This window comes from Larus michahellis, chromosome 7 (genome assembly GCF_964199755.1).
Source record: "Larus michahellis chromosome 7, bLarMic1.1, whole genome shotgun sequence".
In the NCBI taxonomy this organism is placed as follows: Eukaryota; Metazoa; Chordata; class Aves; order Charadriiformes; family Laridae; genus Larus; species Larus michahellis.
In genome coordinates, this window is record NC_133902.1 from 36,718,120 (window position 1) to 36,731,991 (window position 13,872).

The 13,872-nt window shown below is 37.8% G+C and overlaps 1 protein-coding gene across 3 annotated transcripts; it reads right to left on the reverse strand.

Annotated features, from left to right (window-relative positions):
* Positions 1–588: 588 nt before the first annotated feature.
* Positions 589–13,462, reverse strand: BBS5 (Bardet-Biedl syndrome 5). Of its 3 annotated transcripts, none has more exons than XM_074595350.1 (12): positions 13,343–13,462; positions 11,580–11,662; positions 10,655–10,720; positions 8,731–8,780; positions 7,935–8,062; positions 6,908–7,043; positions 5,812–5,907; positions 5,207–5,269; positions 4,236–4,370; positions 4,038–4,121; positions 2,188–2,211; positions 589–2,069 (listed from the first exon to the last, which is right to left on the reverse strand). In XM_074595350.1, exons 1-12 carry the CDS (start codon positions 13,402–13,404, stop codon positions 1,968–1,970), a joined length of 1,029 nt encoding a protein of 342 aa, XP_074451451.1. In that variant the 5' UTR covers positions 13,405–13,462; the 3' UTR covers positions 589–1,967. The 3 variants fall into 3 exon arrangements, with proteins under 3 accessions (XP_074451451.1, XP_074451452.1, XP_074451453.1); XM_074595351.1 differs by lacking the exons at positions 11,580–11,662; positions 13,343–13,462 and adding exons at positions 10,801–10,827; positions 10,960–11,068; XM_074595352.1 differs by lacking the exons at positions 11,580–11,662; positions 13,343–13,462 and adding an exon at positions 10,960–11,068.
* Between the last annotated feature and the right edge of the window lie 410 nt (positions 13,463–13,872).

The window sequence follows — 13,872 nt, forward strand, 5'->3', positions numbered from 1 at the left end:
AAAATATACATTAATGTAAAATTCTGCTTTCAAAAATAATTTAAAATGAAGTCTCCACCCCCCCTTAATGAACACCATTCTTCATTTCAGATAATCTGTAGACACTATCAATCCTTTTGACTGTACTCGACATGGTGTTAACTGCTGTAAAACTAAACCAAAAACAGTACATAGGAAAGGTAGAACAGAGAAGGAAAAACACGTAATCCACGATATTAACATTTTTAAATGGATGTGTAATTTAAAAAAACTAAAAAAAAAAAAAAAAAAAAAATCAAACCTCTTCATTTAAACTAAAAAACCAAACAACAAATCAGACAAGTAGTTTGAAAAGTGAATGTGAATTTACAAAAAATATGCGTATGTTGAAGGCATCACAATTTACACTGGGAACGTTTAGATTTTTGTTAAAGGTGGTAACATCGATCCAAAACAAATTTGAAATTTTAAATTGTTTAATGTACCTTGATGAAGGGCTGTATTTTGCCCATATAAAGAATGCTTTTTACCCATATGATAAAATGTTCTTTGAATGTAATGGAAACGGGTTCAAAACACAACTATCTGAACACAAGATCTACAAAGAGGTATAACATTATCAAAGTTTATTGAAATCATGATTGTTTTTCAATATAGGTAGTAGTTAATTAAAATATATACTCTTAAAGATTTTCTACAAACATCGCAATTATAGTCACACCACAGTTACTTTAACAGTCAGCTGCTAAAACAACAGCTGATGGGAGATCTCGTTTGACTTTTTCCACTTATAGAAAATAGCGCAGAGGTCTTATGTCACTAGAAAACGTAACAGCTGCATCTTTCCTTTGAACAATAAATGACTCATTTCTCTCTAACACATAACATCATTAAGGTCTAATGACTCAGACACATTTGTGCACGCGCTTTTTTCTAGATCATTCCTTAAAAAAAAAGTACTCTAGCCAAATAAAAATACAGAAAACAAAAAACCCACAAAAACCGTATGAGGATATCTGAGTTACTATTAAGTACCTGGAATGATACGTGCTGAACATTTAACAAAATTATGAGACACGAAAGCAGTATTGCTTTTTGTCAAAGTCCTCAGGAACACAGCACCGCTGCCATAACACAGCCAAAAAGCCTGGATACCAAATGTTCTGCGTATGATGATATTGATGCTGCACAACCTTAAACAAGTTACGGAAATTTGATTTAGATTATCATCATTATGGGAAGGTACATCACTGTGTATAAATACATGAATACACTGAGCACCAAACTGTGTACCACCCACTACCCTGGCTCAAATGGTGGTCTCCGTGTAGGCAGGAAGTTTCCTTTTCTGACATACTTCCAGGTAAAACGGCAGGTGGTGCCTGCTGCTGGCAGCCAATCACAGGGCAGTATGTCAGCACATGGGCCGCGAAGTTGTAAAAAATGGTGGTTACCTGCCATAAAATGGTGGCTGAACCAGCATGGCAGCCCCCGCGTTGTTAGGGAAGGGGCCTTCCTGCCCTGAGAAGTCAGCTAATCACGGAGCAGTACGGAAACATGTAGGGTATGACGTTTTACGTAACGGCAGCTGGAATAAAATGGCAGCCACCACGCATGGAGTGGGGAGGAACTTCCAGGTCCTCAGAAGCTGCCAGCAAGAGGGGAAGGACCTCTCTGGTCCTGACACCACGTGACCATGGGGTGGGTGGGGCTTCCACCTGTCCCACCCTTCTTCTAGTGGACATTGGTCATCCTCCCACTACTTACGGGAACAGGGTAATAAATAAAAAGCTGCTACACATACCAGGGTTTTGAATAATCTGTCCTTTATGACATATCCTGAGGGCATACCATCTAACATTTGCCTGCTCTGTAGCTCTGGCACGTTCTTTCTCTGCTACGCTGGTATTTCTAAATTCTCTTCTAGAGATCTCACTAAGAACCGAGAGTCACTCCTCGCTCCGGAAACAAACGTGCGCCAATCGAAATCAGGTCATGACCTCCCACAGTTCCTGGAGCGTGAATCCGTCCTTCAGCTTCTCTATTGCAAGTCCCAGTTCTTCTGAAAAAACAGGCTCCCGATCATGTTGCTTTTTCAAACGCAGGAGATACGAGAGAAAAGACAATAAAGCAGAAGGTACTTTTTAATTTTATTATCCCATTTTAACAACATGAATTTGACAGTATGAAAAAAAAAGATGTTCTTACCTTGTTTTCATCTGCAAAGTAAGCCTGCAAAAAAAAAGAACAAAAAAAGAACTCACAACCTTGGGGAAAAAAAAAGTCTAAACCCAAATCCGATAATAATTCCTTGGAGTCAAAACTGCATTCGGTAGGTTTTCTGCAACAAACCAGACTGTATGGATTTTATTTTTGTTTTGTAAACAAGATCAGCTTTTTCTATGTTGCGTAATTTACAAAAGGGCTCTAACAGGAGTTGGTGATCATGTTATTTTTCATTAAATACCAATTTTTGAATTTTCCATCATAATAAACAAAGCTTTTTAAATGGTAACATTTTCTTATTACATTTGTTACACTGACAAATACTTTACAGGGAATAAAATTTTAATATGCAGGCAAACTGACAGTATGCCAGCATTTTCTGCCTCATATGGAGCAGCATTTATGATTCAATCTCAAACACTACCTTAAAATGTAAAAGTAATATCAAAATTTGGTTAACATCACACTCAATCTAAGAAATGAAACCGAACAATGGAACTGTTCAGAGTAACTAAAAAATTAACCAATTTTTTTTCCTCTCAGACAGAGATCTGGGAGAGGGATACAATCTTTCCCATTCTATGTGTTTGGAAATTCAGGCTCAAACTCTTCAGGAAACCAGATCTCTGAAAATACCCACAGCTCTAGAAGTCTCCGGACCAGCAGGCTCTAGATCTTCGTATTACCAAAAAGAGCCTGATCTTGCTTCAGCTGCCCCCACGGACTGGCAAGGGGCAGCGAAGAAAGCGTTTTCCTGCTCATCTGGATCTCAAGCTACACAAGACTAAAGAACGGCATCACAGTCATCAAATGTCCTGGAATATTGGTGTGGGGCCACTCCTTGGGTGGCTCCACCCGTAGCAACCACCTTCTAATCATTTACAGCTTCCAGTTTTTGTTTTGGAATATGCAAAGCACGGTTCTTAGTTCAGGTGACAAAGGCACCAATACAGCAAACAGAATCTACCTGTAAGGAAAAGGGAGGTCTTCAACTAGTTGAAAAATGAATAAAAACGTGCAAAAATGAAAAGAAAAAAAGGTCAAAAGTGACGGAAAGGAAGAGATAAGAGCTCACCTGTATCAGTAAATGATAGCAAAAGAAAAGAAGGTGGAAATAAGATTGGTGCTAGCACTGCTAATTTATCAAATTTCAGAGATGAATTAAACCCATGGCAATTGTCAATGTGTCAAGGCTACACTTGAAAACATGTGCAGTCTAGCTGTGCAGTCAGTCAATCACGTACGAGGTTGCACAGTAAATTTGGAAATTCCTAGAAAGAAGGTCATCGAGCAGCCTAATGCATTTAAAAGTAAATTTTCCTGAAATACTGGGAGACAGATACTAATGCAGTTTCCTAAACTGGTACTGTCATGAGTGCAAAGGTTGCCAGGAGTGACTCAAAATTATGTCTGTCTTTCTAAAAATCTTTCAGGTTTGAATCTTAGATGAATGTTGAGTGTACAGATACCACCATCTATTCATCTGCTCCAAGAGAAGGAAGACTTGTTTTAACATAATGTATTGCATTTTATACTCCTGGTTTTCCAGCTATTCCTGATTGTAATGCATTGAGAAACCGCGTACAACTATTACTTTAAATATCTACTACTATATCTTTTGAATAATAGTTTGTTTTTAAGTTAAAAATCCATACACAGAATAAATTCCTGCAGTAATCAGGATTATGAATAAAAGGCGTGTAGGTGAGTTTTAAATATAGAAAGTCCAGTTATAGCTTATCTTTAATAGATGATTACAGCTGTACAATGCTTACTTTTGAATCAAAAAACAAGAATTATTTTATTTTTTAGTTTTCTGTGGAGCAGCTTACCACAAAAGCATCTGTATGTTCATCAGATTCTACTTCCACATCATCTTGAACCTGCTCCACTGTTAGGTCTTCAAGTGGTTGAGGCTGCAAATGAAAACACTGTAGTAAGTAAATTCAAATATTAGACATGTTTAATACATTTTTATTACTGTTGTTAACACAATATTGTATCTAATTTAAAATAAATGAGCGGAGTACCTTTTCTTCCATTTCATAATCCACCCCAAATATAGGGTTAGCTGAATAAACGCTGTGAAGTGAATGGATTTCTTTCACCGCCTCCTGTAGTTTCTCCACAGGGTCTATTTTAAAACCAAGTACATATCCTCCACTCTATAAAACAGAGAAAAAAGAAGACATATATTTATTAGTTTTGCTTGTCATTTAAACAACTTTTCCCCCTTGATAGGATTTGAAGTTTAATGATAACAAATTTCAGTTTGCTGATAAAACATTATCTGTATTTTGGTATTAGCTTATTTTCAATCTGCCATGTAAACCATGGGTGAAATAAAAACAATGACAATGTTTCTCTATGAGGTAAATACGCTTTTAACTGTTAGCCCATTATATAAACAGGGAACAAACTTCTTACTCAGACAAACAGAAGCAAACAAGAGTGGGAGAAATTCAGAAGCGATACTAATGATTTATTTCTAGCTACTCAGCAAATGTTTAGTCTGTTAGATCTTGATGTTGTTATTAAAGAAGCGTTCAGATACAGTAAATAAAGTCAGTTGAACTTTAAAAAAAAATCACCATTAAAAGCATTTCCGATTAAGGTCAAATTGAAGAAAAATAATTTTGTCTCTTACAGCAAAACAGATAGACAAGTGAAAAAGATTAAAAAGAGTGATCTAAATTAAGTACAGAAGAAATTAGAACCCAAAGATAATCTGTCAGAAGCCACTGTTTTTAACAGTTATTTTACTATCCGTGCTGGCCTATTGTTGCTTCGCTTAGAAAAACATGACTCACAATAGCCACATTGACCTTAACATACAGACATTTTAAGCAGTGCACAGAGGACTTTTTTAAAGTTGTGTTCAAAAGGCCACACAGAAGGAACACCCTAAGTATCTTAAAAGTAGCCGTGTAACATTTCAGAATTAGAGAACTATTATATATAAAAATGTAACCAATGAAAAAAGGCTATTACAGCTTCTTACCTGCTGAGAACTCTCTATCACAAGCGCCAAGCCAAACTTTGAGTCTCTTATTTTTATTGAACGCTAATGGTAAAAAGGTAAAAAATGTTTGTCAAAATTTTTGGAATTACTTAAAAAAAATTTGCTTTATCAATTTTTTTATTTTTTAATGTTGTGTACTTTATTTTATTTTTTACACTGTACTAATTACAATTTCTGTTTCTGGAAGCTTGGCTACCAGCGTTCCCTTCCATTTACCACTACAAATCTGAATGCCTGAACCTCAGGGAAGTGTTTTTATGAGAAGAGGTAACAGTGGTAACAGTTCATTCCTGAACATCAGGTTCACAGATCATTAATCCCAGTGTACATAGGTGGCACGAAGCATCACAGTAAATAGTTTAAAAATTGGAAATACAAGCCATTTTCAACATCTGTACCTGCCCATGAAAGCCCCCAGTTAATCTGGAAAGAAAAAAAAAAAAAATCTGCCCTGTGGTTGACGGTGGTAAGACTAAATTCCTCCCTGACTGTAGGACACAAAATACTAATTTTGGTGAGCTGGGACTTTTAACTGAAGACTTGAACTCATACAATTTCATTTTAAAAATGGTTAAGATACTTACAATTTGTAGATATGGTATGCTGACATTAAAGCTGTCATTCATATTTGCATGCCAAACTATTCTCACATTAGTAATGAAAAATGTTCCCAAATTTCCCTATTAAAGAAAAAATATGTTAGAACAGCTTTGAAATATAGAGCCTGTTTTCCAAACATGATTACTGCTATCCATTTAAACACAAGCAGGATATGGCTTCATATTTAATTCAGTAAGAGCCTGATTCTTTGCCACTAAAACCACTCAAAATGATTCTATTGATTGCAAGGAAGCAAGATCCAATCTTTAAAGGATACAGCACCCAAGTGGTGAAAATAGCTGGGAGTACCTATTACTGCAGCAAAGCAGGATCAAATCACAGCACAGCAGACCTCAGAGGAATACGTGAAGCATCTGAGAAGTGTTCTTAACTGTACAGATCTGGAATTGGCATATAGCGTAAGTATAATGGCATGTGGGTTAAACTTAGGCAATTGTGGAGACGTGTGCCAAGGGAATGTAGAGGAAAGAACTTTTTAGTTTGTCAGGATGGATCCTATTTCCATTCTGGACTAAAATTGTACAGACAGAAATAACAGCTCCCATTTTGTTTCGTGGCTCTGGGAAATACTTGCAACTAATGCTCTGCAAAATAATAGAAATGTTGGCTACTTTTTCCTTAAAGTCTTTATTTTTCCATGTTTTAAGACATAGATTCCTATTCCACTGTTTCCAATTTCCAGTAATCAAGAGACAATATAGTCTTGCACTGTCACAGCTGCACGTAAATATACAAATATTCAGCAGAGCATTTTGTAAACAACCTGATTGTCTTTCAGAATGATACAGAGCTTTAGACTCACGAATATATCTTTTTAACAGGCATTGTATATCTAGTCCCTTGCATATTAGCCAAGTCATGTAGACTCCTGCTTGCCAAAAAGAGACTTTGTTGTACCGAGTAGTAAATACATGGGATCAATTTCTCTGCATGCATCAGCTGATGAACTGAATTAAGAGTAACTCCTTTGAGTTACAAACTATAGTGGTACAATTGTTAGGTGAAAGCCAAAACATTTTAACTTCGCTGTAGTTCACATAATCTCATTTTTCACTATACCTGGTCACTTGATAAATTCCAAACTCCATTGATTTTATCATATATTTGTTCTTGTGGTAATAATCTCAGTTGCTTGTTTTGAATCAGTGCACTTCTCAGCTTCAGATCACGATACATTTTAGACGTTTCATAGGCTCTGCAAAAAGTAAAAAATACACATTACCATTTCAGTGTTTTCTATTATCTTTATTGTTTGTTTTAACACCAATATGAAATGTTGTATATTTTCAGCTTTTCTTATCACCACATTGCACAAAAATGAGAGTACTATTAAAACTTCATCAACATAAACCATTATACTTCAGCTTTCTTTAATGAAGTTGTGTTTAAACTTAGCTTTAAACTGACATCTGCTTTGATCTCCTGTACTGTTCATGTGTATACTACTTATTTCTTTTCCTTAAGATAATCATCTCCCAGCCCCTACGGCAAAGCATGTCTTCTGGGTCCCATGTTATACATAGTACGGACACCAAGAATCCTTTATTTTTCAGTGCTGGTTAAGTCACAAACATCCAACATATGTATGTCAGTATTCCATAGCTCTTAAATAGAAAACGGTGGTAATGTATTATGCACATATTCATTCAGATGACTTATCTTTAGGTGGGAAACATCCACCATTTTGTAGTCAGTTAGAATTTTGACCAGGATTTAACTTTTCATTTCCATTACATGGTCCAAAATTATGGGAAATTACTATAGACAGAAACTATAGATAGAAAATGCACACTGCAATTAGCTCTTTTGTACTTTTATTTGGTCAGATAGTTTATACACACAAGGTGTACAAACTGTGGTCAATGACTGGTATTAATACATATTAATTTTCATTATGCACAGTTGTCTAGTAGAATTTATGAACATTCTCTCTCTTTCTTCCAGAAATTGTGTTCTCCTTTTTTGGGAAAAGTTTTCTGAATGTTAAATATGGGCAGTTATACACTCAGTCCATCAGCAATAGTAATCCCACATGTTTGAATCATTGAACTTTGTAAATGAACAAACACTATTTTAAGTATGCTACCTGTGTACAGCAATAACTGAAGTGAAGAGTCTGGGACTCCCGGGGACAACATTGGTAAATATGAACTCAAACCGTGTATTGTTACATTTAGTCAATATATACAGAGCTTCTGTCTGCCCTCGTAATTTCTGTAATGAAAAAATGAAATTTAACATTTGGCAATATAGTAGCTTGACTGTACAGGTAATAAATAATCTGGATATATTTTCTAAATTCTTGTTCTAAATAGTATATCTGAAGGCGTAATCACCTGATGTAATATACCACTGATCTACTGCTGTCTTCAACTGAACCCAGTTCCATCAACAGACCTAATGAAACCGGCCTGCTATACATTTGCAATATCATGACAGAAATAGTATTTTTGGCTTTGTTACCATGTGGCCGCCTGAGGAACCTACATAATCTCCCTGCTAGTTCTTTGCTGCAAGCCAAACAAATGGCTTCCCAGTTGCACGTAATTCAGGCTATGTATTGGATAGCTTTCTCGCACGAAATTAGTGCCTCTCTGACCTTTGTTAAATTTAGACAGAGTCAGCCAACATATGCTTGACTTACCTAGACGGGAAAAGAATCCCCTAACTGTGATTACATGAATTTTACTGCCTTAGGAAACTGACTAGAAACACACTCCTACAGAAATGTAAAACTCTCTCAACTTTTAAAACTAAACTTCCATTACTGTTCTACTACTGTCCTTGCAAGTAAACTTTCAGATTGTTGATATAGTGCAATAAGTATAAACAATGAATTAGAGCTTCTTTTATTATTTTAAAAAGTATTTTTTGAAACTTACCGAGTTGGCAGTTCTTGTAGTTATATTTATAATGCAGTTGTAACCAACAGCTAAAAGACAGAGGAGAATAAAAAAAAAAAGAACAGTTTTGAGTACAAGAAAAAATAATAGTCAAAATTACAAAGTAAAATTTTGAATTTTGTAGCACAGCTTTGGATGCTATTTGTGAGAATTACACATTGTGGTTAATGGTCTGGGCCCTCATCACAAAATCAAAGTCTAATTTAAGCTGGAAAGGACCTTGGGAGGTTGTCTGGTCCAGTGGTCTTCTCAAAGCAGGACCAACTCCATCTGGCTGCTCTGGGTACTATCCAATTCAGCTTTGAATTTTTCCAAAGAAGGAGGTTCTGCAAGCACTTTGGGAGCTTGTTCCACCATTTGACTGCCATCATTGTGAACGTTTTTCTCCTAATATCTAATCAAAATTTCCCTTCTATCAGTGTTTGACTGTTGCCTCAAGAAGGTCTGTTTCATCATGATGTTGCCTGTAAATGTTATCCTTATAACTTTCTACATTGATATAGTACTTTGTAGTGAGAGCTAAGGAGATAAGAAAGAAAAAAAAGCAGGAAAATGGAAAGTATAAATGGAGCAGAAACAAAAAGAAGAGGAAGAAAAAAGTTACAAATTTCATTTTGCCTTTTCTACAGTAGTGCTCTGATACAAAGCAAAACCAGAAACAATCCCAGCTGTTCTTCCTAAAACAAGCAATTGCAATAAAATAGTGCTGAGCTAAATCTGAATGTCAATGACAATCCTGCTCCTCATACCAATAGTAGCACAGCCAGGTTCAAAAAAAGAAAATAAAAATCAGAGAACTAGAATTTGCTTTGGGAAGATTCTGCTTCTCCAAAAGCTCAGATGTGACAGCAGTTACGCAGATAAGAATATTCCGTCTTTACAGAACTAATACTTATAAAAAAAAACAGAAAAAGACTATTTCCTAGGTTGCTTATGAGAAATTTTCTAAAACTAAAAGAAACAGCAATGGTCAAAAATGTCATCCAATAAAATATTAATTTTTGGTTTATAAATTCCCTTAACGTAAGAAATAAGGCATTATCTTGAAAGCTAGGGATTATTTTAAACGGTAAAAGCCACAGGTTAGACTTCCTTGAGCTTCTATAGGGCTGAACTACTCCCTAAGTTTCTTTGTGATCTCCTCTAAAAAAAGTCTATTCTAAAACTTAAATACACAAGCAAACAAATTTTTTTTAAATTTTATAAATACATATAAAAGTAGCAGTGTGTGTGCACGCACTTGTATATGAGTGCATGTATGAGACAGCAAATGCAGAACAGGACGCAGGCAGAGGGCATAAGTTTATATACATAATAAACAGAATACAGATTTTCAGTCTTGACTGGCTATTGGGAACTGAGCACTGGAAGTAATCTGGGTACAAAGTGAGTGCATCCTGCACCTGTTTCAGCAAATTAAATTATAAATATTAGTAGATCTGCTAGCTACTCAGTTAAAATTAGAAGTTTATACAGAGCTTACAATAGTAAATTTGGAAAGGCAGGTGCCTGTGGGGAATAAAAATTGTAGGACAACAGAGAATGTGAATAAACAGGTGACAACAAGAGGTACAAGTAAAGCAAGGTATGAAGAAACTCACACTTTTGTTTCTTTCTAAAAAAACAAATGAATCCCACATAGGCCAGATAAAAAATATGTCTGAAGTACTCTTCAACTTCTGTTCTGAGATCTTAACATTGAATATGAATATTTTGCTATGAATTTTTATAACAGTTGCTATATTACAAATATATTCATTGGTAACAGTTTATTTCAGACTTTACAGAGCAACAGAACTATACTTTACTATTTGTGCTGTAATCAACACTACTGTGAAAGAATAGCATGCCACCACAAAGGAAACAGAAAACTTGCAGTTGTTTAACAAGAGATAATACTTACAGAGATTGACTCTGGGCAATGACAATGAGCGCCAAATAATCCGCAAGTTTGTCACAAGCAGTCTACCTGGAAATAAAGAGTGTAGATATTTTTAATCTGCTTAACTTCCATTAAATTAAATGTTCCATTCTGTGGTACATATTCACCTCTAGTTTTGAAACACCAAAATATTCCTTCTCATTGATAGGAAAAAGAAACAAAGCACAGGACACCCCAGAAGAAAAAAAAATATTAAAAAAAAAAAATCACTAAACACTTTTTTGAATGCTAGGAGAGAAAATCCAGCAAGGAACAAACGAAACAACCTTTAATATCTCCCAGCATTCCTCAAAACCAAACCGAGAACAGTCACTTATTTCACATCACCCTGCCTAAGGTAAAAATGTGGAGACACAATCAGTTCAGAACTGCTCTGGGGAGGAGAAGGGGAAGGCAGTGAGTTAACTACAGCAGCTGTCTTCATGAATAACCTCATCCCTTTATGTCACATGCAAATTGCTTTGATTCTGTACCCAGTACAGCAGCACATCCAGCCCCAGCAAGGGGTATCTCAGCATGCTGGCAGCTTCATGCCCTTGCACACTATATATATATTCCTTACTGATTCAGTTTAAACCAGGTTAGGAAAAACTAAGCGTTAAACAGGATTACAGCAGAAGATCACCACAATGTTTATAAATGGATTATTCTTACAACGCTTTCAATTCTAAACAAATTCTGAGACAAGATTATCACCTTCCTATAACTGTGAACAGGAGATCCTATTTGAAAATACTCCAAGGGGAGACAGATCTGTGGAACAGGTAGGATCTATTTTCTGCAACAGACAATTGATACTGAGTTCAATGGAAACCAGACAGGGCTTTTAGGAATCTATACAGGTTAAATATTAGAAAGTTTACAATTTCCCTGAGTATGCAGTTACCTCTGTCTCCATTGTTTCCTTTGGTATCTTCAACAGACTCTAAGCAGTCTATAAGGACCTCTCCAGGTCTCATTTTCATTTGTCTAAAAGAAAAAAAAAGAAGGAAAAAATTACCTAATGAAAAATAGATTAATCATACAAAAGAAGGCCACTGCTATTTCTCCACTTTGCTTTCCTTTTTTTGCTTAGCACATCATACAATGAAAAATCCACATTTGCATACACACAAATCAACATTATATACCTGAAATTGTTATCGCTACATCTGACATATGAAAGATATTAGTATCTTTATTATTACATTATATTAATTATACTAAATTATATAACAGTGAATAAATAATTATGTAGCAAGTATGACAATGCAAACTATACCCCCAACTAGGGAGAAGTATATGAAAATGGGAGGAAAAAGCAAAAAAGTTTCATTCACATAATTTTTAATGGCTAGAGTTTGTTGCCTCTTGCTGTCCTTTTAGGTCATAAGGAGTGGAGCTAGGCTCAGGAAAGAATAGATGCCAGTAAAGGAAGTATCAGATATATACCGACATATGCAATGCTCTGCTAAATTTTCCACAAAGGGTGTGGTTTGGTGAGGTTTTTTGTATTTTGCTTGATTTAACTAGTCTAACCACTTAATTACACAACAACAGATGTAGTGCGCAATTTTGCTGTATTTTCTTTGTATTGTGTAAAGCAGCCAAAACTCTTTAGTGTATTGGCATGACAGAAACAAAATGCATTATCAGGAGGGAATTCCATGAGATACTACTGGAGACCAGGACTGAAGCACTAGGTATGGACTCAACAATACATCACCAGAACAGCACAAAAGATATTAGACAGAGGAGACAGCAAGAATAGTAACATTAGCATTAAAGAAACTATGGAAGCAGGCTCTGCCTGCATGACACTTCTACAAGAAAATAAGGCAGAACTGTCTTATTTTTATTTAAGTTATTATTAACTTAAACACCCAAGATACAATTTCATGTTTCTAAATTTGATGCAGGCAGCACGTCTGAGGGACCACGGGTGTTCTCAGCAGGGTCAACCGAGTAGGAGTGAGATGAAGCATGACAGTACACTTCCAGCCCCCACCTCCGAAATCATCACTAACCAGCTATTAATTTGTAGCTCCACGTTACAAAAGCCAGGCAGCGTTCTGACACAGACACCAGAGCCGAAGCGTTATGTCTCAGATAAGGCTGACGGCTCACCAGAGGCCAAGGGCCCACAGAAGCGAGGAACCACTGCCTCCACGAGGATGCTGGGGGTTGCAACTAGATGATTTTTAACGTCCCTTCCAACCCGAACCATTCTATGATTCCATGTACGTGACAACCCTTCACCTCTGGCCCCTCAGAGGTCCCGTGAGCTCGGGCTGCCGACACCACAGCAGGGACACCGAGCCCTTCTAACCAGTGACAGGTACCGTCCCCTCAGACACACCCCTACAGTTTGTTTTTACTGCTCAGCGCCAGGTAACGCTACAGGCGGCTGGGAAAAGAACTTCCCCTACCAAAAACTCCCCAGCCATCCCGCCTGAGACCCAGCGGCCGCACGACCCTTCTCCCGCCCTGACAGGAAAACAAGCTCCTCCCGACCCCCCGCCTCACCGGGACGGCTCCCAGCACACACCGCGCCACTAATGGCGGCCGCCTTCAGCCTACTGAGAAACAGAGCTCAGCCCACCGACAGAGGCCGGACGGGCCCGAAAGCCCTGCTGGCAGGGCAGGGCGGGGCAGGGCAATGACACTCACTGCGGGGAGATGTCGAAGCGGACATCTCTGTCCTCCCACAGCACGTCCAGCACCGCGCTCATGGCTGCCGGCCGCGCCGCCGCTCCCACTGCCCAGCCCGCGCGCCGCCGTGGCAACGGGGGCGGTGGCGGCGGCTCGCGCTCCCGCCGCCCTCGGGATTGGCTGCGGCGCTGCACGTGGGGGGGCCCGACGGCGCGCCCGCCTGCCCCGGCCCCGCCCACCGCTCGGCTGAGGGAGTGGTAGGTGGGATGGGCTATATCATGATGTTTTTAATTTGGAATAACTTGAAATTTGTATCTAGCCGAGTCTTAACCGCGGTGTCCGACCACTTTCGAATAAAAATATTAAGTAAGTAGGACTCCTAGGAAGAAACTTGCCCTTTGGCAGCCCTTTCACGCCCTGTTTGCAAGGGCATGTAGCGATAGGCCAAGGGGCAATGGTTTTAAACTAGGGCAGGGTAGGTTTAGATCAGACATTAGGAAGAAGTTCTTTACAATGAGGGTGGTGAGACACTGGCACAGGTTGCCCAG

Excerpts from the sequence above, each read along its gene's own strand:
- BBS5 (XM_074595350.1), bottom strand. The coding sequence starts at position 13,404 with ATGAGCGCGGTGCTGGACGTGCTGTGGGAGGACAGAGATGTCCGCTTC. Across the intron at positions 8,781-10,654 it reads ATTGCCCAGAGTCAATCTCT|CTGTTGGTTACAACTGCATT; the intron begins GTAAGTATTATC and ends TCTGTCTTTTAG. Across the intron at positions 2,212-4,037 it reads AACATACAGATGCTTTTGTG|GCTTACTTTGCAGATGAAAA; the intron begins GTAAGCTGCTCC and ends TTTTTTTTGCAG.